Below are 24,830 nucleotides of genomic sequence, written 5' to 3'. Positions count from 1 at the left end.
TTCAAAATGTATTTTAAAATGCCTTTTTTGAGAGAAAATATATTTAGAGAAATACATTTTTAAATTTTAAGTATGCTTTTTAGGATGCAAATTTTCATGCAGATATTTTTTAAATTTGCAAATTAATGTGCAAACACAACCAAATAGACTAATGGGACATGTGAAAATTATGCATGCACCAGAACAGACGGCAATAGAAAATATGCCATCTAGCACAGATAGCTGGAGTTCATACCCTGAACAATAAGAAAGCCTTAGCCTTATTTTCAGCTTTTGTTAACTATCTCTGAAGAGCCCCATCCCATTATGCCTACATGTTCTAAAGACATAGGGTCAGTTTCCTAGGGACCATTCCAAAGGTGACCACTGTTAGCATCTCTTGACCACGCTTCCAGATAAGTGTTTATCATGGCATCAGCGCTCCTCATGAATGCAAGCTTTTTGCAATGTCCACAACAATACCACTGGCATCAGATTGCCAGCCAGTATCTTCATCCCCCATTTAATCTGGATTTACCCTCACTGCAGAAAATCCATTGTAAAAAAAACAAACCCACTTGTTGCCAAGAATCTGTTTGCAATAACTCAACGACCTGTTTGCAATATTAAGTCTGCAAGCACCTAGGACAGAAAACAGTTCTACACATTTCTAGATTTTCCTTTATTTTTAATGGGCTTTGTTTATTCTTTATATAAGCAGCCAGAGTAAATTAATCAGACATCCTTTTTTAGCTGTTGTTTTTAAAGGTTTGCAAATTTGAGCTTCTATTTGTTAAGAAGCAAAGAAGTTGGAAAGTTCTATTCTTGTGTATAGTTTACCTGAGGCTAAGGCTGAATTTTTCCAGAATCCTTAAGTACAGGCCTTAACATAATGGAAATGCTGCACTACCCTTGATAATATTATTTCTAAAGGAAAAATCAGAGGACTGGAGTTTCTTTGAGACTCCTTTGTAATGGCAAAATCAAAGTCATAGCAGCACAAAGCTCAGTAGTCAGCATGTGAGAACAGCCTCTATGGGCTGTGAGAGAAACAAAGGCAATTAGAGATAATTTGGCATATGCATCAGAGGAGATTTTCAACACCCAGTGAGCATCATGGCCGAGCAGGGATTTGAACCTGAGAGCTCATCTACACAAATGGGCAGTCCTTAGTTCTTACAGTTACTGTTTACATTCCACTCTTTTTGAACCAGGAGATCTGAGATCCTTTGGCAGGTATGCAGTAGCCACTATTGGAACGTACACAGCAGCTGTAAGAATAAGTTTAAAATCTGCACAAATATGTTTTTAGGTAATTGTCACTCTGTTCTTTTTTCCTTTCATTTCCTTCTGAATTCACTCCTGTACATTCCACTGCCATCACCCATGAGTATATATGCTTGCCAATTCACCAGTTCTTCATGCTTCTGATGAAGTGGACTGTGTGGCCCATGAATGCTTATGTCATAATAGATTTGTTAGCCATTAAGGTGACACAAGACTCTTTGTTTTTACTACAACAGACTAACATGGCTAGCCTGCTGGAAATCCACACAGATGGATTCATACTCCCCTGGTCCCATCATTCAATCAAGGAACATAGTCTCCTTCTGCACACCAGACAGACTGATGTCTAAAAGCTTGGAAAAGGTATTCAAAAATATGATGCGATACAGTCTGGGATTGTACTGGTTCAAAATGAAGGTGGAGGAATGCCCTCTCATCTATGAAACTTCCTGAACCCAGAAAAGTAGGATGTCAGGGAGCAGGAGTCTAATCTAGTCTTCTTCTTGAGATGTTAACTTTCTATGTGCAGGGTCGGTTTATTGCCCTTATAAATTTCTATTCTGAAATAAACAGGAATGACTGTAGACCTGGCCTCCCAGCAGTAGGATTACTGCCACATACCAGGATGGTGAAAGGGAAAGGTGGTGACAAGGTTGGGTCATGTCAGTGTGACTGCCAGATTGGCTTGACTGGTATGCCTGAACCATCCTAACTCTGCTGGTGCCTTACCACCTCCCCTCACTTTTGGGGAAGCCAGGTCCGCAACAGTTCCCCTCCCTGCCAGCCACTCTTGGAATTAAAGTTAAATACAGGCAACCAGCACATCAAAAGAAGAATGCATCTATCAACACAACAAGATCACCAAAGGGATAAACAAACCTACCGATTACCATCCTTAATATATCAAGGTTGTGTGGGACATCTAGAGTTAAACAGTTGGAACATCTAGAGTTAAATAGTCTAAGAAGCAAGCAGCTTACTAGCTATGGCATATATATCAACGAGTCCTGTGGCACCTTAAAGTCCTATCCTAATGACACAAGCTTTTGTGGACTACAGTCCACTTCATCAGATTCATAAAATGTTATCCTGAGTTGCAGATACACGGTTGGATAGGAAGGGGATTTGTAAAAAGTGAGGTTGGAGAAATATAAAATGCAGAAAAGTACAGGCAGCAATAATTATATACTTGACAGTGGTGATTCACAAAACAATTTTTGATGGCACAGACACCCTGGCACTGGTAAGCCAATTCACACATATAATGTGCTAAAAATCCTTTATCTTGGTTCAGTCCACAAGTGATAGCACTGAGACTTTTGGTATAATTCAGCAGTTTCACACTGCAGTCTCCCTTCAAAGGGCAGAATAGACATGACTGGACTAAATGGGCCATTGGTCTGCCTCAATAATAAAGCAGCTCCATATATTCTGAAGACCAGAAATTGGTCATCCCTACCCAAGTGTATACCCATTATCACCACCTCTCTCAAAATACACACAAACATTTTACACAGAGACACACACACACACACAGCCACATCATATTATTCACTCTATTATGGGAAAGCTAGATATGTCTGGCTGCCATAAACCATTTCTGTAGCACTTCACATGGCAAAAATACTGAAAGATACTCAGGCCATCTCCTTCACTGTAAACCCCAGGAGAAACCACAGCAAGACTTCTTAAGAATTGCTTTGATAAACTGGCAGAAGTACTGTTTATTCAGGGTTGAAAAAAGATTAGATGTCACAAGCTATTCCAGGCCTGTTAGATCTTACACCATTTCTATCATCTGCCTTTTCTTGCCCTCATACAGTTTTCCCCTTAGCTGGGAGAGTATAATCAGAAAATATATAAGTACCTTGGCCACCACAGTAACAAAATAAGTTCTTGATTTTTCATAGTCAAGAGTGATCCCAGTTTTGATGCGAAGGACACCGCTGTGACGATCGATAGTAAACTTATTTGTATGGATGTTCTAGAAGTAGAAATAAGGAAAGGTCATGTATGACTTTAATACATAGGTTAGAAATGGTATTTTGCTAATTTTCCTCCTGCTGTAAGAAACCATTTATATATTTTTTGCTTTGAAATAACAAGACCTGTGGCAATTTGTTGTTGGCAATACAGAGACCAAATGGCTGCAAATGCAAAGAATGAACACTCTACACACTATGATTTTCCTTTAGTTAATTGGTGTTTTAACAATTAGTAGGTCAAGTGAATGAAGCAAACTGTAGCAAGCAGAGAATATATCCATACTGACATTGTATTGCCCAAATGTTTTTGCATTGCCAGGCACTCATGCTCACCCCATTGTGATTTCCCATTTTTCTGCACTGTCCAGAGTGCAATCTGCAAGGGTGAAAGAGTGATGTTGACATAGCAAGCTCCAAACTGCATCATACTTCTTTTAGAAATTCTATCTCAAATACCAGTCTAGAAAGGTGGCAGAATTCTTGTGGAGATCCTACCTGACAGTCAGTTCAAAAGTATTCAAGAGTCAGAGGGTGCATAGTATAGGACTATATCTTAGCATATATGAATGTTCTTGTAACAGACTCAGAGGTGTTCTTAGACTTCCAAAAAGAAAAGACTTCTTATTAATGACCCTAAATTGTTTATTTTATTACAAAGTTATCGTATCTCATTTTTTGATTGGGTAACCTCCCTTGTAGACTGTGGGAATGCTTTGGACACAATATACCTTGACTTCAGCAAAGCTTTTGACAAAGTGCCCCATGATATTCTGATTAGCAAGCTAGCTAAATGTGGGCTGGATGGAACAACTATCAGGTGGATCCACAGTTGGCTCCAGAATCATACTAAAAGAGTACTTATCAATGGTTTCTTCTCAAACTGGGTGGAAGTAACAAGTGGGGTACCACAGGGCTCAGTCCTGGGCCCAGTGCTCTTCAACATTTTTATTAACTACTTGGATGAGGAGGTACAGAGCATGCTTATCAAATCTGCAGATGATACAAAATTGGGGGGCATAGCTAATACTGTGGAAGACAAAAACAAAATTCAAAGGGACCTTGATAGGCTGGATCATTGGGCTGAAAACAACAGAATGCAATTCAACAGGGATAAATGCAAAGTTCTACACTTAGGAAAAAGAAACCAAATGTACAGTTATAAGATGGGGAATACTTGGCTCAGCAAATACGACATGTGAGAAGGATCTTGGAATTGTCGTTGATCACAAGCTGAATATGAGCCAACATTGTGATGTCGCTGCAAAAAAGGCAAATGCTATTTAGGCTGCATTAACAGAAGTATAGTTTCCAAATCGCGTGAAGTATTACTTCCCCTCTATTCAGCACTGGTTAGGCCTCATCTTGAATACTGCATCCAGTTCTGGTCTCCACACTTGAAGAAGGATGCAGACAAACTGGAACAGGTTCAGAGGAGGGCAACAAGGATGATCAGGGGACTGGAAACCAAGTCCTATGAGGAGAGACTGAAAGAACTGGGCATGTTTAGCCTGGAGAAGAGAAGACTGAGGGAAGATATGATAGCACTCTTCAAGTACATGAAAGGTTGTCACATAGAGGAGGGCCGGGATCTTTTCTCGATTGTCCCAGAGTGCAGGACATGGAATAATGGGCTCAAGTTGCAGGAAGCCAGATTTCAACTGGACATCAGGAAAAACTTCCTAACTGTTAGAGCAGCCTTTCCCAACCAGTGTGCCTCCAAATGTTGTTGGACCACAACTCCCATCAGCCTCAGCCAGCATTGCCAATGGTCAGGAAAGATGGGAATTGTGGTCCAACAACATCTGGAGGCACACTGGTTGGGAAAGGCTGTGTTAGAGCCATACAACAATGGAATCAATTACCTAGAGAGGTAGTGGGCTCTCCAACACTGGAGGCATTCAAGAGGCAGCTGGACAGCCATCTGTCAGGAATGCTTTGATTTGGATTCCTGCAATGAGCAGGAGGTTGGACTTGATGGCCTTATAGACCCCTTCCAACTCTACTGTTCTATGATTCTATGAAAGTACAGTTGAGGCTTAGAGCCTGTAACTGTCATCTACCAGCTTAACAATGACAACATAATCCAAAATAGGGGGTGGTTCTTCCTATGCTACCTCTGGAAGGCAGGTGGTACCTCCTACAATTATTAACTCTTCACTCACCACAATACATTTATTTATTTATTTATTTATTACATTTATATCCTGCCTTTCTTTTCATGATAGAAACCCAAGGGTGCTTACATATGGTTCCCAGGCAGTCTCCCATCCAGGCACTGGCCAGACCTGACCCTGCTGGGCCTCATATGCCTTCAGACCATAGCCTGGAACCATGCTATGTTTATATTTGCTTTATATTTACTTATAAAAGCATTTTATACCATGCTTTTTGGCCCTCATCTGGGTCCTCAAAGTGGTTTGCAATAAAAACAAAGCAAAATGCAACAAAACCAGGAGCTTTTAAACTGAGCAAAAACACAGTCAGCATGGTGGAGACAATAAATAAAAAAAATAAATGAAAGTTAATAAGTGATATATAAAAAGGCCTCAGCCCTTAAAGTTTAAAAAGGAGGCTTTCTAACTAGCAATTCTCTGTGTGAATTCTGAGGTGGTTCAAGACTATGAGAACTGTATTATGTGCCCCTTAAACACCTGGAACACCTTGTTAGAGGGACTGCTCAAAAAGAAGAAAGAAAAAGCTAAAGTCTCTTTTCAGTAAAGAAGAGTATTTGGCTTTCTGTCTTCCTTGGCCGTTCACAATGCTCGGCTTAGAGTTTCTTTCCTTTCAGTATTTTTCTCCTGTTAAGAAGATTAGATTTAATCCTACTTAATATTTGTGCTTTCAGAAGCATCTACTTGATTAGTGAGCTCTCCTGTGTCTAAGGGAACACCAAACTGGATCGGTTTATATGAACTCTTTTACCTCTAGCTGGGTGGAAATCAAAATTACTCAGCTGTGAGATTTTTATATTGCAAGCTCTATTAGTTCAGGTAGAAGGCATCTCTCTTTGCACTGAAGTTTTGTCTTGGAAAGAAAAAACATCCATTGGAAGAAACTGCACTGCTCCTACTCAAATATTGCTTTCCCTCCTGCAAGGCTCTCTCAAGGATACACAACTGCAGCTTGGTTTTCCCAAATAATGACATATATAGCTAGCTAGCAACTGACACTCTTATAACATAATTCAAGATTATTATAACATCTATAAAAATGTATACGTGTGGGCAGTACAAAAGTATCAAAGAGAAAGTAACATAAGTAGAAATTCATTTTTACAATGGAGAAGTCTCTAAGGTAAGGCTTGCTCTTCCTTTTCCCAGGATGCACTTTTCTCCTGCAGTGAGTGTGGCTCCTCGCACTGTAGAAAAGTAGAGCCAAGACGACCATACTTATCTCTGCGGCCCCAAACACAAAACAATCTTTTCTAATTCATCCTCGTACCTAATCCTGGGAGGTAGATCAGCAATGATTTCATTTTCTGGATTGGAAATTGAAGCAGACAGCTGCAGTGACCTGATGTGAGATTTGGGGAAGTCCAACCATCTGACCTCTGAGTCACATGACCATCATTTCAGAAGAAGTTTATTTCAAGCTGTACCTGACTAAGCTCATATCCTTAAAGCGGGGGTGGAGAACCTGTGACTCTCCAGATGTTGTCATCATCCCTGACTGGATGATGCTGTCTGGAGCTGATGGGAGTTGGGAGTCCAACAGTATCTGGAGGGGCACAGAAGTCCCCTTCCCTGCCTTATATCCTAACAGAAGTTCTAATGTTCTTGGGCTTAACTTCCTGGTCGGATGGTGCTACCACAAACAGACTCCATGGGGTAGGTTTAAGCGACTCCTGATCCTACAAATCCAGTCTCTCTCTCTTATGCCTTTGGCTGCACACACACCGTAATATAGCTTAAGGGTACTGGGAACTGTAGCTCTGTGAGGAGTAAAGTATAGTTCCTAGGATTCTTTGGGGAGGGGGAAAATGTGCTTTAAATGCATGGTGTGTGTGCAGACTTTGTCTTCTTCCTGGGGTTCCTGGACACCTCAGTCAATATTTACCTGTAGAAAGTAGGTAATGCTCCCCCCTGAACCCATGTCTCTGTCCACTGCTTCAGTTTTGAAGATGCTGCTTCCTGAGGGAGTGTTCTGTGAATGCAAACAGAAAGTAGAGTCAGAGATGAGAGTGAGAGAGAACAGTGACACTGGCAGTTTGGTAAGTAAGATGGAATGGAAGAATAAGGTGGCAAGAAAAGGGCGAGAAAGGAAAGTAAACCAAGAGAGATTAGTAGAACAGAAATATATAATGGGAAAGCGATGAGTTCGAGAAAATAAAAGAGAGGGGAACAATGAGAGACTGTTTGGGGATAGAAAGGGAAATAAAACAAAGTTTATTCTCCCTCCCCCCCCCAAAGAGATAGCAGCAACAACGAGGGACACAGAATTAAGAATATGTCCCGAAGTGAGCTGTTTTTGCTCTTCACTGAACACTGAAGGGTACAATCTGAAGCTTGTGAAGCGTCCCTGGAAAAGTCAGGGTAAAAAGTGATATAACATTTGACAGATGCAGCATCTATAAAGCAGTGGGAATAGTTTCAGATACACTTTTACAATGATCAGAACAAACTTACTTTTTCTGTCTCTGAAAACTGTTTTTGCCAGTTTCCTGGAGATGCTGATTGTGGACAGATGTAACTGATAGGCTAGCCCCTGTAACATCACCAAATGCTGCTTCCCAATCCAGAAAACAGCTTGTAGCTTTTACCCCACCTTTTCTTAAGGCAAGGAGTGACTTCATAATATCATGCAAAGTTGCAAAGCTGGGCTCAAACTACAAGCAAAAAACCTGCTGTGACTTCTCTCTAAATACTATGTCTGCCAGTGTTCAGATTCCTTGTTCCTAAGCCCAGGGATCAGGACCCATTTTCTTTGGAAATTTGCCAGTTCCAAAGGGTAGACCAGAAGTTTGGGAACTCCTGATCTAGCCCATCAGAAACCCACATATGTGTGTCATATGTATGTTAACCTTACTTGAAGCTCACCACAAAAGGAGCGAGTTGGGCTCACTGCACAATTTGTGCTGGTCTTACAGCCATATCATGGGGTATCCCTGCCCAATTTTCTCTCTATTCACTTTTACCAAAAGGGCTAAATAAGTTTCACCAACCTCTAGGACTTGGAGTATGTAAGGTGTGTTGATAAATTCTGGACTCTCATCGTTCGCATCTGTTACAAGGATTCTGACCTTCTCAGCTACCTGAAATTGAACATGATGAAATTTTAGCCAGGCAAAGTGAATTCAAAGCTTGATTGGATCTTAACCCTAATGTCAACAATTTGAAGAACTATAAAAATAGAAAATATTACAGAGAGCTAAGCTATACTAAGACAGTGACACTAAACATTCTTTTGAAAGTGGCTTGGGTCCATAATACCCTGATTAAAGAAAGTAGAATATGATGAGAGAATGCCTATGAACATTAAAAATAATAATTTATCATCATCATCTGCCTTTCACCTGGAATGTGGGTCCTGAGGCGGATTACGTAGATTTAAAAATACAAAGCATACATAAGAACCATACAAAGATTTTAAAATATAAAAAAACATACAAAAAATAAACAAATCCTTAAAAACATCAGTATGATGGCATAAAGGGTAGAAATTTAACCAAATGCTTGCATAAGAAGGTGAGTCTTCAGCAGCAGTCTAACAACGGGAAGAGAAAGGGTTAATCATACATCACAAGGGAGGGTATTCCAAAGTCTAGGGGCCACAACAGAGAAGGCTCTGTTGCAAGTATTTGCAAATTAGGCTTCAGATATAGTAGGCACTCACAACAGGCCCTCTTCCTTGGCTCTTGTGCAATGGGCATGACTAATGAGGGGAAAAGTGGGCAGTCAAATACCTAGGTCCCAAACTGTTTAGGGTTTTAAAGGTCAAAAACAGCACTTTGTACTCAGAAGCCAACTGGGAGCCCATGTAGCTCTTTTAGCACAGGCGCAATGTGCTCAAAACGGGTCTTTCTAGTTAACATCCTGGCAGCCACATTTTGAACCAGCTGGAGCTTCTACATAGTCTTCAAAGGCAGCCCCACACAGAGCACATTACACTCTTCCAAACATGAGGTGCCTAGGGTTTGGATGAGGGTGGTCAGACCTGAGAGTCCAAGACAGGGTTGCAGCTGGGGTAACAGCAGAAGCTGAGTGAAAGCCCCCCTGGCCACCACCACTACCTGATCGTCTAGCAGCAAGGCCAGATCCAGGAGGACTTCCAGACGATGAACCTGCTCCTTCATAGGGAGTACAGCCCCATCCAGAGTAGGCTAACAACCCCAGTCCTGGTTGGCATTTCTGTTCACCAACAACAGCTCTGCACATTCACTCATTTGGAGGCGGGTATGTCTATAATTTATGCCCAATAAAATCTTATTGTGGAAATAATTTATCTATCCACACCTACTTACGAGATAGATACAGATGTGCCAAATCACTCTTGGATTCTTGGCCATGCCCATTTCTGAGTGAGTGAGTTCCAAAGACCTGGATGAGACAGGTATGAAGGGCAGGTAAGAGCACTGGGCTTGTGTCCCGATAAATGGGTTTCCTAAGACTGGTCCTGATTTAACATAGATAGACCAAAGAACCTAGGAGCAATTCATCATATTACACATCTGTCACTTGCAAATAGGTATCCAAGGAATTGGTTTGGCAGCTAGAGGATTGCAACTGCACCATTTTTCATTATGTGATATATGACATGAACAGGCTGCAATGAGAAAGTCCCTTTTCTAGTGGAATACTTACTGTATTTAAACCATCTGAGATGCTGACAACAACTTCAATCTCATCTTCTCTCTAAAACAGTAAGTAAAAGAGTTATTCATAGCAGGAGTGGTGGAATCTAAGACTCCCATTTTTAAAAGCATACAAATAAAACATTTCTGAAACCTTTGCTTGCTTTATATATGATAAAGTTTTAGGTGGCTAAATAAATATCATATAAGTCTGAAGAACAAATTCTCAGGAAACATATTAACAACTCTATCTGAGGGATGTCCACTCAAATGTAAGACCTACAGAGTTCAGTTGGGCTCACTCCTAGGCAAGCATGTACAGGATCCTGTGCACAGTTCTTAGGGAGTAAGCCCCATTGAATTCAGTAGTAATTAATTCTGAGAAAATATTCACAGGACTGCACATTGACTATTGAGAACATTGGTTTCTGGAGTAACTTTCCTAATATATAGAGTATGTCCTAAGTCTATGGACTTTTTAGAAACACCTCTCTTATTTTTTTGTGGGCATGATTATGGTTACTAATATTATATACAGGGGCGGCTCCAGGTTTCTGGGGCCCTCGGGCACAGGGTATCACTGAGCCCTTGTTCTCTCCCTTTCCTCCTCAAACATTCCTCCACCCTTGTGGCCGCACCCCTTTCAAAGAAAACAAATCTTCACCAATATTGCCACCCCCTATTGTAAAATAAAAATTTAATTTAATATTTTAATATTTCTATTTTAATTTGTTGGGGTAAATTTGCCTATTTTGTAGGCCTCAGCTCCAAAGAATTTATTCTGGTTTACTATGTTAATGATAGACAGATTATATGAATAGTATCAGAGCCTGGGATCTTCCATCTAGTGTACTTTTTCACCTTTTCTGTTGACTTCTCTATTCTAATACTTTCACAGACAAAAAAGGGTGTGTAGGGAGATTGAATCCATCCTTTTCTGTCATTTACAAAGATATTTGAAAAATGTACTTTTCAATTCCCCACCAGAATTTTCTACTCACATAGGAAGCTGCCTTATACGGAGTCAAACCATTGGTTCACCTAGTCAAGTACTATCAACACTGACTGGCTGCAGCTCTCAGAGTATCAGGCAGGAGTATCTCCCAGAAGGTCCTACCTGGAGATGCCATTGGGGACTGAACCTGAGGGACCTTCTGCATGCAAGGCAGATGCTGCAGTTGCCCTTTCCCTGCACTCACAACTTACTCAACTGTCCTGAGATATTAGGAGGCATTCGAGAATTAATCTTAGAACCCCTTATTGCCACATGGCACTGTTATATCAGAGTACTAGGGCACGCCAAAGACATAACAGAAGATGAAAGGCTATTCTAATACTGTTTTTTAAAAGTTAAAATTCAATTCCTCAAAAAACAAAGGCATTCACACGAATTCAGCTTCAATTCACTTATACGTTAAGAAGGGTGCATAGTGTACAAAAATGACACTGAAGGATACTTCCACATCACAGGGCTTACATGCATACTTTCAGATACTGTAGACTCATATAAACGCAGATGCAACACAATACTCTAGCATGCCTCAGTCCATCAGAAGCCCACATAATGCCCCTGGAGACTAATGGAATCCATTGGATTCCTGAATGCCCTGGGGGAGTTCCCAGTAGATAGAGCAGGTGACCCTGTTGAAGCCCTTGTCATGCTGTGGAACAGAGAGGCGCATTGGGCTGTTGACACGTTTTCCCCCGAGCACCCTCTCTGGCATTGTGGAGCCCAGTTTGCACCTTGGTACACCAGTGAGCTAAGGGCAATGAAACAGGCTGGACGATGGCTAGAGCGCAAGTGGCAAAAGACGTGCTGTGAGGCTGATCAGGCATGAGTAAACATCATAACCATGCCTACTGTGTGGTGGTGAGGGCGGCAAAGAAGTCCCACTTCTCTGCCTCCATCGCATCCTCAAGTAGCCATCCAGTGGAGCTTTTCCGTATTGTCAGGGGTCTGTTGACATCAACCCAGAAAATGGAGTTTTAGACCCTTCAGAGGCCCACTATGAATTGTGAATGTCTGCTGCAACTTCTTGGGAACAGTTTCAGTTGATGCAGCCTGATGACATAGACAAGATGCTTGCGATGATGCAGCCAGCAATGTGTCCTCTTGAGCCTTGCCCTTCTTGGCTTATTAAAGCTTGCAGAGGGGATTTGACCAAGTGGATCCAGGGTGTAGTCAATGCATCATTGTGGGAGGGAGTGGTTCTAGCTGCCCTGAAAGAGGCGGTGATCTGACCATTTCTGAAAAAGCCCATCCTGGACCCATTGGTTTGCAACAATTACCAACCAGTCGCAAATACCCCCTTCTAAGGGAGGGTTGTGGCGCCGCAATTGCAAGTACTCTTGGATGAAACAGATTATCTTGACCCATTCCAGTCTGGGTTCAGGCCTGGTTATGGGACTGAATCGGCATTGGTTGATGACCTTTATCAGGAGAAGGACAGGGGGAGTGTGACCCTGTTACTCTTACTTGATCTTCCAGCAGCTTTTGATACCATTCACCATGGTATCCTTGGGCCGACTTGATGAGATGAGTATTGGAGGCACTGTTTTAGAGTGGTTTCGATCCTATCTCCAAGGTCATTTTTAGAGAACAGCATTGGGTAATTGTCTTCCGGCCCCCTGGCAGTTGTGCTATGGGGTGCCACAAGGTACCATCTTTCCCCCCATGCTGTTTAACATCTATATGAAGCCCTTGGGAGTGGTCATCAGGAACTTTGGGGCGAGGTGTCAGTAGTATGCTGATGATACCCAGCTCTATTTCTCTGTAACATCTGAATCGGGAGAGGCCATGCAAGCCCTGGACCACTGCCTGGACTTGGTGGTGGGCTGGATGAGGGCCAATAAACTGATTCTGAATCCTAGCAAGACGGAGGTGCTGTGGGTTGGTGGTTCCCGAGTTTGGATAATTGGTCAGTTGCCTGCTTTGGATGGGGTCGTACTCCTTCTGAAAGAGCAGGTCTGTAGTCTGGGGTTGCTCCTGGGTCTATCTTTGTCACTAGAAGCCCAGGTGACCTCAGTGGCTAGGAGTGCCTTTGACCAGCTTTGGCTGGTACAACAGCTGCAGCCATTTCTGAACTGGGATAGCCTTACTGCTGTTGTCCACTCACTGGTAACCTCCAGTCTGGATTACTGTAATGTGCTCTCTGTAGCCCTTGAAGCTGGTCCAGAAGGTGCAGCTGATACAAAATGCGGCAGCAAGACTGCTCACTGGGGCAGGGTATCACCAATATGTTACCCCGCTGCTTAAAGAATTGCACTGGCTGCCCATTTGCTGCCAGGCCAAGTTCAAGGTTCTGGTTTTGGTGTACAAAGCCCTGTACGGCTTGGGACCGGGATACCTGAAAGACCGTCTTACCCCTTATATACCCAGTCGATCACTGCGCTCTGCAGGTGAGGGGCTCCTGCAGATACCATATTATCAGGAGGTTCGTTCTGCACAATATAGGAAACGGACCTTTAGTGTGGCGGCACCTACCCTGTGGAATTCCCTCCCCTTAAATATTAGACAGGCACCATCTCTCTTATCTTTTCGGCTCCTATTGAAGACCTTCCTCTTTCAACAAGTCTTTTAAGTTGATACTTATCCCAGTCTGCGTCTGTGTTGGAATTGCTTTTTAATATGTTTTTAAACCTTCTTTATATATTTACACATGTTTTTAACCTTTTTTTTTTTTAAAAAAAGTAGTTTTGAAAGCTTTTTAAAAGATGTTTGTTTTAAGTCTGTTTTTATGATTTTAAAGTGCTTTTAGTGCTTTTGTTTGCTGCCCTGGGCTCCTGCTGAGAGGAAGGGCAGGATATAAATAAAATAATAAATTAATTAATTAATAAGTCTAATAAGAGGAATTGAGAGCCAGTGTGGTGTAGTGGTTAAGGTGCTGGACTATGACCTGGGAGACCAGGGTTCAATTCCCCACACAGCCATGAAGCTCACTGGGAGACCTTGGGCCAGTCACTGCCTCTCAGCCTCAGAGGAAGGCAATGGTTAACCCCCTCTGAATACCACTTACCATGAAAGCCCTATTCATAGTCTCCATAAGTCGGAATCAACTTGAAAGCAGGCCATTTCATTTTTCAATAAGAGGAATCACCTTTGACATGTAGTGCAGAATAAACACACAGCACTGGTGGAAATTTAATGCTATTAGTACTACTAATATAGTGCTTTGTATGAAGGACTGAAAAAGTGCCCTTTCTAGGGACAGACTATAAGTCTCTGAATGTGCCATGTTACTATCAGGCATTACTAATGTGCATGTTTCCAAGTTAAAGAGAGACATGATAATTAGGACCTCCTGCCAGACCTGGTTTCAAATCCCTGCTCAGCCATGAAGCTCACTGCGTGACCTTGGGCCAGTAACTGTCTCTCAGTCTAACCTACCTCATAGGGGTGTTGATGAGGGGAAGAACTATCTTTGAGCTCCTTATAGAAAAACCTGGATATAAATAAATAATAATAATAGGAGCTTCCCAGCTACAAATGGGGTGGTAGAGAGATGGAGGAGGGGAAGAGAGGGAATGAGGGGATTCATATACAAAAGCTCCCTACGGATCTGAACAATGGAAGCTTGCCTGTAAAAGGTGAGGGAAGGTCTTAACTTGCATGCATGCACGCATGTGCACGCATGCACATGCACGCACACACACACACACAGTGCCACTATCGGATCAGTGGGGCAAAAGGAATGAGGGGGTCGGTAGGCAATAATTATTATGTATGTAAAGTTGCAATCCAATGCATTCTTACGTGGGAGTAAGTGCCATTGAACACAATGGAGCTTACTTCTGAATAGACGTTATTGGATTGCAACCTAAGAAAGCCAGGAAAGCCTTCTTACCTTTCTTCCAAGCTCCACATCTCACTCTTAGGCTGCAGTTCTAACTGCACTTACCTGGGAGGAAGCCCTTCTGAATTCAACAGGGCTTTCTTCTGAGCAGACATTACAATAGACCCTTCCTCCCCTCAGCATTGCTTCGCTTCTGCCGCCACAGGTCAGTAAGCTCCACCCCTCCTCCTATGCCTGAAGCTCAGGACAGGACAGGCTGCTCCTTAGCAACTGGCCTGCCGCTTGTCTTCACTGGCGCAGCTGAGCAGGACAGACTCTATTGCTGTGGAGCTGGCTGGGGCTTATCTGTGCCACTGCCCACTGCTTCCCTTCTCCACTGCTGGCTTGCACTTATCTCGGGAGGCTCCCCTGGGGTCCTGTGTGAGCTCATGGGCCCTTGGGCCAGTGCCCAACCTGGCCATGTGCTAGCACTGGGCCTGATTATATATTTAATTTTGGGGATGATTATTTATGTGGAACATTATATCCCAACTATTCTGTACAAATCTTAGGCAGTTTGCAATAGACCCAAATAATCCAAACTGTCAAATTACACTTAAAAATGTTAAAAGTAAGACAATTACAAAAAAATAATAGTTATTTGTCACAGCTATAATTCTCTTACTCATCTGGGTTTTAGTCTGAATTTTTCAAGGAGCTGTCTAAGGTGCTGGACCTATTGTAGGAATAGGTTTCAGAACCTTGGACAGCTCCTTAAAAGTTCAGGCTAAAACCTGGAGCCAATTCCGCTGCCCCACTGACACAGAGCCACTAGCCACCACTGGAACTTACACTAGATGTACTCATTTGGCTATTAAAATTAATGAACAATATAAGCAATCATCCTATGACTGATAGATATGGCCCACGGTTTCACTGCAGGCAATAAACCTGTGTCTGGGCTAAACTATTTTATACCACAGGTACCTTTGAGGTGTTAAGTGCTACAGCCCAGACAGAGGGTTTCCACCTCAGTGAAAGGACAGTTGCCATGTAAACAACCATCTGAAATTGATCCTAGTAGGGCAAATAGATTGCTGCTTTGTTGTGTTGTACCTCACGGTCAAGCTCCTCAATCAGTGTAACGTTTCCATAGTTTTCATCAACAGCAAAGCAGTTTCTTGACCCTGCTTCAAAGGTCATGCCGTAGGTTACCGGATCACCTTCTGGATCAGTTCCATTTAATGTATATACATGTGAACCTGAAAGAGATAAAATTTGGACACCTTGTAGGAAATTCTGGAAGATTTTACTTTCAGAGGATTATTATTATTATTTGTTGAATGTATATCCCAACTTCCCTCCCGAAGGAGCTCAAGGCAGCAACAGCTGCTATGATATTGTTATAACTTTTTTTTAATTAAGTGAGACTTCTTACTAGTTAATCTTTTGTGAGACAGCCCTTTTGGACCCACTCCTAATGTTATCCCCACATCATCTTGTTTCCTGCTTCCATAATAGAACAATTAATTCCATGGAGAATGCATGGAAGTGATTTGGGGGACCTGGCATCTGTTTCCTACCCACAGGAATGGGGAAAAAAACATTGCAGGGGCAAACTGGGGGTGAAGGAGGAGGCACAATCCCTGCTGGTTCTCAGTGGCTGAGAACTGGCAGATTATTTACAAATTAATAAATTAATAAATTTGTAAATTTATTGGTGGATTATTGCAAAAATCTGGCAGATTATTTACAAATTTCATCCAAGTCTTGCATGAATGGAAATATTTTACCTCTGGCATGTTCAAGGGACTCTTCTCTTCTGAAAGCAGTGCATTGAGAAATGGCTCACAGCTGAGAACATGATCCTCACCCTCTTTTGGAGAGTAAGGGCATCATCCAAACATGCACCAAAAGAACCCACTCTTCTTTCCTGCCTCCTCTCTACCAAGCCAGTATCCTGAATATCATCTGATGCTTCACTGCTTGTGTGAATGTCAGAATGTTAATAGAGCACTAAAATTGGAGGGCTTTATGGTTTCTCTTCCAGATCAGACTCAATGTCGTGCTGATAATTTTTACACCCTTCTCAGCACAAACTCTCCATATCATTAACACCCTGGGAACACTTCCCAGCACAGAATTAACACCAATTAAAAATCTATCTTTGGCATTTCTGCCTCCTCTTGCTGAAAAGAAAAGTGAATTACAATAAAGTCTTATCTTTGTGGGCACAAACAAATGGAAAGAGAAGCAAACACAGCAGTCTTCAAGGGGTGTGTGAGGGAGACAAACAGAAGAAGCATTTCCCTGTGTCCATTGCCATTAGTGCGCACATAACTGGTGAAAGTTAATATTGGCACAAATCTACCTACACAACCAATATATTAGGGGGCTACAATGGGGGTAGTAAAGATTTGGAGGAAATGCCTAAGAAAAAAGTAGAAACTGGGCAGGTAGAAAGGAAAAACAGGGAGTACCATACTAATGGGAAACTGGCAGCCTGGGAGGGGGGGGCTCAGTGGCTGTGATGATGATGGAATTTGTCTCACCGATGGAGGCAGGATCAGCACCTATCCTGGTGTCTGCCATTTTCTCCTCAGAGTTCTCCCACAGAGCAATGATATGTCATAATGTAGCACTGCTCTGTGGGGAAATTGTGTGTGTCTGTATATAGGGCAGGGAATTGTGATTGTCATTGATGGGACTGCCCTACCCCTGCAAAGTTTCACCCCCACATTTTACTCCCCCCCAAACAAAACACTGAAATGTGGGGAACCATTTTGGGCAAGACTTATAAATAAAGGCAAAGTCAGATTAACTCTGCAGTCCCACTGTTGCAAAAAGGGCATCTGCCCATTGTTGTGGGAGCTGATTGAGTGAAAATAGATACTTAGTTTAAGAATGAAATGTGTCTCCAATTTTAATCTAGAAAAAAACAAAACCAACTTCCCCAGGTATCAAATGTCTGAAAATTACTGTCTTTAAGGCTCATTATTCTAAGCATCATGGCAATATTGTGATACCAGCACTCAAAAATGTAACCTTCATTTATTATATTTTTTAAATCACTGCTTTTAAGAGATTTATAAACTGATGGAAAAGAAATAATGGTTTCCTACGGCATGATTACCGCTATGACCCCAGATACAGACGGCAAAGAGCTAAACCACTAGTCTATATCTCTGCACCTTAGACATAGGTTGGAATAAGCCCAAGTATAACCCACAGAAAGTATGGAATGAAGTGGGAGGGGAGTTGTGGGGTGAAACATACCCACAAGCTCCCTAATGTACCTTTTTCATTTCTTCTGTGGCTGTTCACAGCCATGATGATGATTGACCTTTCTACTCCATCCGTCACCATTTTTCTTCTCTCGTTGCATGACACTAGCCAATCAAGGATCACATAAAATGAAATGATGTCACACTACTATGTAGCCAATCAGAATTGGCTACATAACATTATTACTGAAAGCAAACATTGTGCTTACTATGATGAGTGAGGTGGATGGATAATATTTGTGTTGCCTTGGCAGCCAGGTGACTCTCTCACTAGTTTATTGCCAGAGCTTGGAAGTAACTCGTTATTTTTAACGAGTTACTTGTAATTAGTTACAATTTTAGATAACGAGTGGGTAATTCCATTACATTTGGCAAGTAACGGAATGACTAGTAATTTCCCTACTTTTCAGCTGCAACTTTAACGTTTCCATGTTAGGTTGGACGTTACTTGGGGGCGGGAACAAGGGGAAGTCAGCTCCTGGCTGTGATTGGTTAACACAAGACATGTGCCTCACACTGATTGGACCTCTGCGCAGACTCTCTCTTCCCTCGTGATCTGTGTTAGGAGGGACGAGGGAAGAGGTGAATAGGCAGGGGGGCTGCTAGTGTCTGACTCTGAGAGGAAAAAATGGACGCCGGAGGAAAAAGCCAGGGCAAGGACAACAACGGAGGAGAAGGCAGCAGCAGAATGGCGAAGAGCTGTGGAGGTGAGTGACAATGATTTGTGTGTGTGTGTGTCTCTGTGTGTGCCCCAGTGTGTGTGTTTTCGGCTGGAGTCTCTGGTTTTGGGGGGGGGCTCCGGCTCTCTGGCTACCACCCCTTACTCTCCAGACTCTCAGCTTCAATTTTAAAAAAAGTAAGTTTCTAGGTGGTCTAATTCCCGAGATATACACCAAAATGTCAACCGCCCCCCGCACAACTTTTTTTTAAACAGATCCATGCTCTAGCTACAACTCCCATCAGCCCAATCCAGTGGCCATGCTGGCTGGGGCTGATGGGAGTTGTAGTTTAAAAAAGTAACTTTTCAAAGCTCTGGCTGTAACCCCGCCCTTTCATGATTGTAGCCAATGACGCCAGAGTTGTGACTTGTTGATCCAGGCATGCCTAGGCTGAACGTCAGAATATGGTGGCTTTGAGATTTTTACAGTTTGCGTAAGTAATATGGCTTAATGTTTTTTTTCCTCTTCTGTCCAAGAGTCAGACCCTGGGCTATGAAATATGAAAGTATTTAATCCAATATCTGCTTTTCTGGGAGTAAAGCCATTTCTGGGAGTAAAGCATGTACCTGGAGTAAACCCCATTGAACTCCATTAGGACTTGCTTTTGAGTAGACATGGTTAGGATTGTGCTGTAAATTAATGGGACTTGTGAGTAAACATAGCGCAGACTTGTTTTTTTTTTAAAAAAATGAATGAAGTTTATTTATTTATTTTTATTTATTTATTATTTGATTTATATGCTGCCCTTCCTCCCAGTAGGAGTCCAGGGCGGCAAACAAAAGCTCTAAAAACACTTTAAAAATCATAAAAACAGACTTTAAAATATATTAAAACAAAACATCTTTAAAAACATTTTTAAAAGCTTTAAAAACATTTTTTTTAAGAAAAAGTTTAAAAACATATTAAAAAGCAATTTCAACACAGACGCAGACTGGGATAAGCTCTCAACTTAAAGGACTTGTTAAAAGAACAAGTTCCTTATCACTTGAGGCTGCAGTTTTCCCTGGTTGAGTAAGCCCCATTGAATACATTGGGACTTGCTTCTGAGTAAACAAACATAGGATTGCACTATACATATCTTTACAGGTTATATAAATAAACATATTTGATAGTCATGCTTATATAAATATTTTCATAGAATCATAGAATAGTAGAGTTGGAAGGGGCCTATAAGGCCATCAAGTCCAACCGCCTGCTCAATGCAGGAATCCAAATCAAAGCATTCCCAACAGATGGCTGTCCAGCTGCCTCTTGAATGCCTCCAGTGTCGGATATCCCACTACCTCTCTAGTAATTAGTTCCATTGTTGTATGGCTCTAACAGTTAGGAAGCTTTTCCTGATGTCCAGTCGAAATCTGGCTTCTTGCAACTTGAGCCCATTATTCTGTGTCCCGCACTCTGGGATCATCGAGAAGAGATCCCGGCCCTCCTCTGTGTGGCAACCTTTCAAGTACTTGAAGAGTGCTATCATATCTCCCCTCAGTCTTCTCTTCTCCAGGTTAAATATGCCCAGTTCCTTCAGTCTCTCCTCATAGGGCATTGTTTCCAGTCCCCTGATCATCCTTGTTGCCCTCTTTTGAACCTGTTCCAGTTTGTCTGCATCCTTTTTGAAGTGCAGAGACGAGAACTGGACACAGCACTCAAGATGAGGCCTAACCAGTGCTGAATAGAGGGGAAGTAATACTTCACATGATTTGGAAACTATACTTCTGTTAATGCAGCCTGATATAGCATTTGCCTTTTTTTGCAGCCACATCACAATGTTGGCTCATATTCAGCTTGTGATCAACAACAATTCCAAGATCCTTCTTGCATGTCAGACTGCTGAGCCAAGTATCCCCCATCTTATAACTGTGCATTTGGTTTCTTTTTCCTAAGTGTAGAACTTTGCATTTATCCCTGTTGAATTTCATTCTGTTGTTTTCAGCCCAATGCTCCAGCCTATCAAGGTCCCTTTGAATTTTCTTTCTGTCTTCCACGGTATTAGCTATGCCCCCCAATTTTGTATCATCTGCAAATTTGGTAAGCATGCTCTGTACCTCCTCATCCAAGTAGTTAATAAAAATGTTGAAGAGCACTGGGCCCAGGACCGAGCCCTGTGGTATCCCACTCATTACTTCCACCCAGTTTTGTCATGCTGTGTCCCTATAAGTATCCAATTGCATACTATGGTTGTACAATACTTCCTTTTCATTTTAAGTATGCCTTAGGGTAGTCATGGTTCTCCATTGTTTTCATCCTGAGGGGCAGATAGGCTGAGAAATGGTGAGTAGCCCATGGTCACCCACTACACTTTATAGCTTATTTCCATTTTGAAAAATTAATTAAAACAATTTACATGCAGGCAAAATTTATTAAGCGGATTCACACAATATGTGTAAAGCACATCCAACTCACATTTAAAGCGCATGACTTCCCCTAAAGAATTCTGGGAAGTGTCATTTCCCCCTCACAGTTATAGTTCTCACAACTCTTAACAAACTTCAGTTCCCATTATTCTGTGGTGGGATTCATGTGCTTCAAATGGGTGTTGAATGTGCTTTAAAGGAATGGTGTGGATCTGCCCTAGGTATGATGTTCATTCAAGAGTGAATTGAAAAGAACAATTTTAAAAGATACTTTATATATATATAAATATATATATATACAGAAAGAAAGAAAGGAGAGATGTAAAGGGGAGTATTTCTTTAGATGTTACCCTACTTTCCATTTTTGCTTTCTATTTGCTTCTAGCCCTATTCTGTCACTCTCCAGTACACATGAAGAAGGGGCAGTGAGGGCAACTCCCAAACCTGGGTGTTGCGCCTCCAAGTTAGTTACTTAGAACTAGGTATGCCTTTCCTATCTATGATGTATTTCTATAAATGAAATAGCTTTTCTTATTTTACTAAGTCTTACGTCTCAGTGATCTCAGTGCAGAGTAAAAGCCTGCCACAAACACACACATTGGCACACACAAGCATCATAGACTGTTGACAATCTCTGCTAATATCTATACAAATGTACATAACATGCATCACCTGAACTCACATGATCTAGAGTTACCTTAGATCTTGCAAGATTTGCAAATGAGAAGCAATAGGGTTTTATATTAGTTCTGATTGTCTATTGGGCTATCATAGGTTATATGTTTTTTTCATTTTCTATGGCAAAAACTCCAGCTTCAGTGGAATTTATGTGATGTGTTCTAATCATTTGAATTTGGCTAATGAGTGCTTTATTCTTTCATCAGAACTTTAGCAGTAGTACTAAAATCTTAATAAAAAAGAAAAGGGAAAGAAAAAATACTTTACATACATCATTCAGCTGTATTGCTAATTATAGATATAGATATAAAAGATAAACGGCATTTTGTCAAAAGTATTTTTGTCTACATTTTATACCTCATCCTTGGTTTTCCAAGCTTGGCATGGAATGCTTCTCATACAGAATTAATTTGAAATGCTGCATATTTATTATCATAATCATCATCTTCAAAATAAAAAATATGTGTACCGCCTTCAAGTTGATTCCAACTTATGGTGACCCTATGAATAGGGTTTTCATGAGGCTGAGAGGCAGTGACTGGCCCAAGGTCACCCAGTGAGCTTCATGGCTATGTGGGGATTTGAACCCTAGTCTCATTTTGTTCTCGCAACAACCCTGTGAGATAGTAGGTTAGACTGGCCCAGGCAGGGTTATTTAGTGAGCAAAAATGATGCAAATAGGATCTCTTTTAATTGTGCTATCGACCTGCTTACTTCCACTCTGACTGGGGGATCTTGCAGCATGGGGAAGAGATGGGGGCACATCACAGCTGAAGTTCACCCATATAGGAGCATTATCTCTTGTTTATTACAGAGACGTCTGTTGCAGGTTTTGCTGCTGAGAGCAGCAGTCAGTTAGTGCGGCCACTTGAGTCATAGCTTGTTGATCCTGAGGAGGCAAAACTAGAAAGTGAGGTTCAGAAAGGAGGCCCTGTGCACGAGGAGGAGGAGGGCATGAAGCAGTGCCAGTTGCCCACAGCCACATCTGCAGAACAGCAAGTACCATGGTTTGGCTTTGAGAAAGCTTGTACATTTGTGAGCCAGAGTGGGAAAAATGCTGTTGTACGATGCAATTACTGCCTTCCAAGGATCAAAAATCTGAGATCAGCTGTTTCCTCCTCATCCAATGTAAAGAAACATTTTGAGGTAAGCCTTTGTCATGCTGGTCCTCAAAGAGTGTCCATTGTCTATTTATGTTTAAATTGTGAAGTTCCTCTTCCATTTTTTCTTGGATTCATGCTTTGTTCTTCTTCCTCAGAGGGCACACCCTGAGAAGCTGAGAGCAATTGAAGAAGCAATAAAGGCAAGGAGACGTGGCCTTCCTGAACCAATGCATGACACCCCTCCTCCCAAAATGCTGAAGCAGCAGCAGACAACCCTTGAGAGGGATCTGGCAGGGAGCCTGTCACCCAGAGCAATCTCAGCAGGAGAATCATTGATTTCATTGTAGAGGAGACATTACCACTTCAGACTGTGGACAAACCATCATTCATTAATCTGGTTCGCATTGAACTCCCCAAAGATCTCACCATCATATGTGCCAAGACTCTGAGAGACAGAATTGAGAAGAGAGCATGCCACATGAGAGAAACTCTTGCAAACCGAATGGGTGCTGTGGCATATATAGCAACCACTGCAGATTGTTGGACCAATGGCAAGAAGAGTTACTTTGGGGTAACAGCCCACTGGATCAACCCAACTACCCTGAAACGTGAGGTCGAGGCCTTGGCTTGTAAGTGTCTGAAGGGGCGCCGTACATACGATGTCCTTTCAAAAGCACTGCATGATGTACATGTGCAGTACAGGATCCACAACAAAGTTATGTGCACTACTACAGACAATGGCTCCAACTTTGTGAAAGCGTTCAGAGTTTTCATGGCCAAAGAACCAGTGGAAGCTGCAGGCACCAGTGACGATGATGGTGATAACCAGGAGGAGGAGGAGGAGGCTGAGGTGGAGTTTGTGCCTATCTGTGAGATCCTGGACACAGGACCTGAGGCAGAGGAAGAAGCTGCAGACTCAGGAGAGGATTTTGTTTTACCACCACACCAGAGATGTGCTAGCCACACCCTCAACCTTGTGGCAACACAAGACGTAGAGGCCATGCTTTCTGACTCCTCCAAAAGTAGTCTTCTTGGTCCTTTCAAGAAACAGTTTCGTTCCTTGATGGGAGAGTGCAACAAGTTGTGGTCCAAGCAGAACCACTCAGCCCAGATTGCTGAGTATATCCATGAGCAATGTGGTGTGTATCTGAAGGTACCGAATAAGACCAGGTGGAATTCCACCTTTGATGCGTTGAAGCAACTACATGAGCTCCTATCAACTGTGCCACTAAAAATCCATAATGGACCGCAGCTCCTTGTCCAGGATCACAGCTGCTGAGATTGAAGTGGTACAGGAATACACAGAGATTATGGAGCCACTAGCCCAGTCCCTAGATATCCTGCAACGGGAGAACGGCATGTTCATGGGGTATTTGCTACCAATGCTCTGCAATCTGGAGCGCAAGTTAGAAGGACTGGAAAACAAACCTGAGAGGTACACATACTGTTTTCAGCTGCTGAGAGGTGTGTGCGAAGCCCTAAGAAAGCGGTTTGCAGCTATCTGGGAGGACAAGAGGCTTCTTCTGGCAGCCTGCCTACACCCTCGCTTCAAACTAGATTGGTTGGAATCGTGTCAGGCCACCACCCATACCAACAAGTAAGAACATTAGGGAAGCCCTTTGGGTGGATTACTCCAAGGGAAATGTTGTCTCAAGGGAGGCATCAGAGGGCTTAAGGTGGTAGGCAGGGGCTGGGCCTTTTCTTCCTGGGGCTCCTCATCACAACCTTGGGTTGCTGCAGGTAATCCTTAAGGGTCTGCTGTGCTGCCCCATGAGTGTGGTGACTTGGTCACCTTCCTACCTTCCATGTCATCATCCACAGGCTCAGGCTGGACCCTGAACCAGGGGACATGACAAGCATCAGGAAATGAAGAGCAGATGATGGT

The 24,830-nt window shown here is 42.3% G+C and overlaps 1 protein-coding gene across 2 annotated transcripts in view; it reads right to left on the bottom strand.

Annotated features, from left to right (window-relative positions):
• CDHR1 (cadherin related family member 1) overlaps positions 1-24,830 on the bottom strand; it is an 85,952-nt gene that overhangs the window by 58,496 nt on the left and 2,626 nt on the right. The window contains exons 1-6 of one of the 2 annotated variants that reach the window (XM_061634313.1): positions 18,110-18,166; positions 15,930-16,075; positions 10,052-10,102; positions 8,413-8,502; positions 7,308-7,394; positions 3,134-3,250 (exon numbers count right to left, since the gene is read on the bottom strand). In XM_061634313.1, coding sequence (XP_061490297.1) covers positions 3,134-3,250; positions 7,308-7,394; positions 8,413-8,502; positions 10,052-10,102; positions 15,930-16,075; positions 18,110-18,143 — 525 coding nt within the window. In that variant the 5' untranslated portion in view covers positions 18,144-18,166. Of the gene's footprint in view, positions 1-3,133; positions 3,251-7,307; positions 7,395-8,412; positions 8,503-10,051; positions 10,103-15,929; positions 16,076-18,109; positions 18,167-24,830 lie in introns of those variants that run through there. The other variant, XM_061634312.1, reaches the window with a different exon arrangement.

This window comes from Rhineura floridana, chromosome 7 (assembly GCF_030035675.1).
Source record: "Rhineura floridana isolate rRhiFlo1 chromosome 7, rRhiFlo1.hap2, whole genome shotgun sequence".
Taxonomy (NCBI): Eukaryota; Metazoa; Chordata; class Lepidosauria; order Squamata; family Rhineuridae; genus Rhineura; species Rhineura floridana.
Note: the sequence above shows the minus strand (reverse complement) of the source record. Positions and strands in the feature narration are given on the sequence as shown.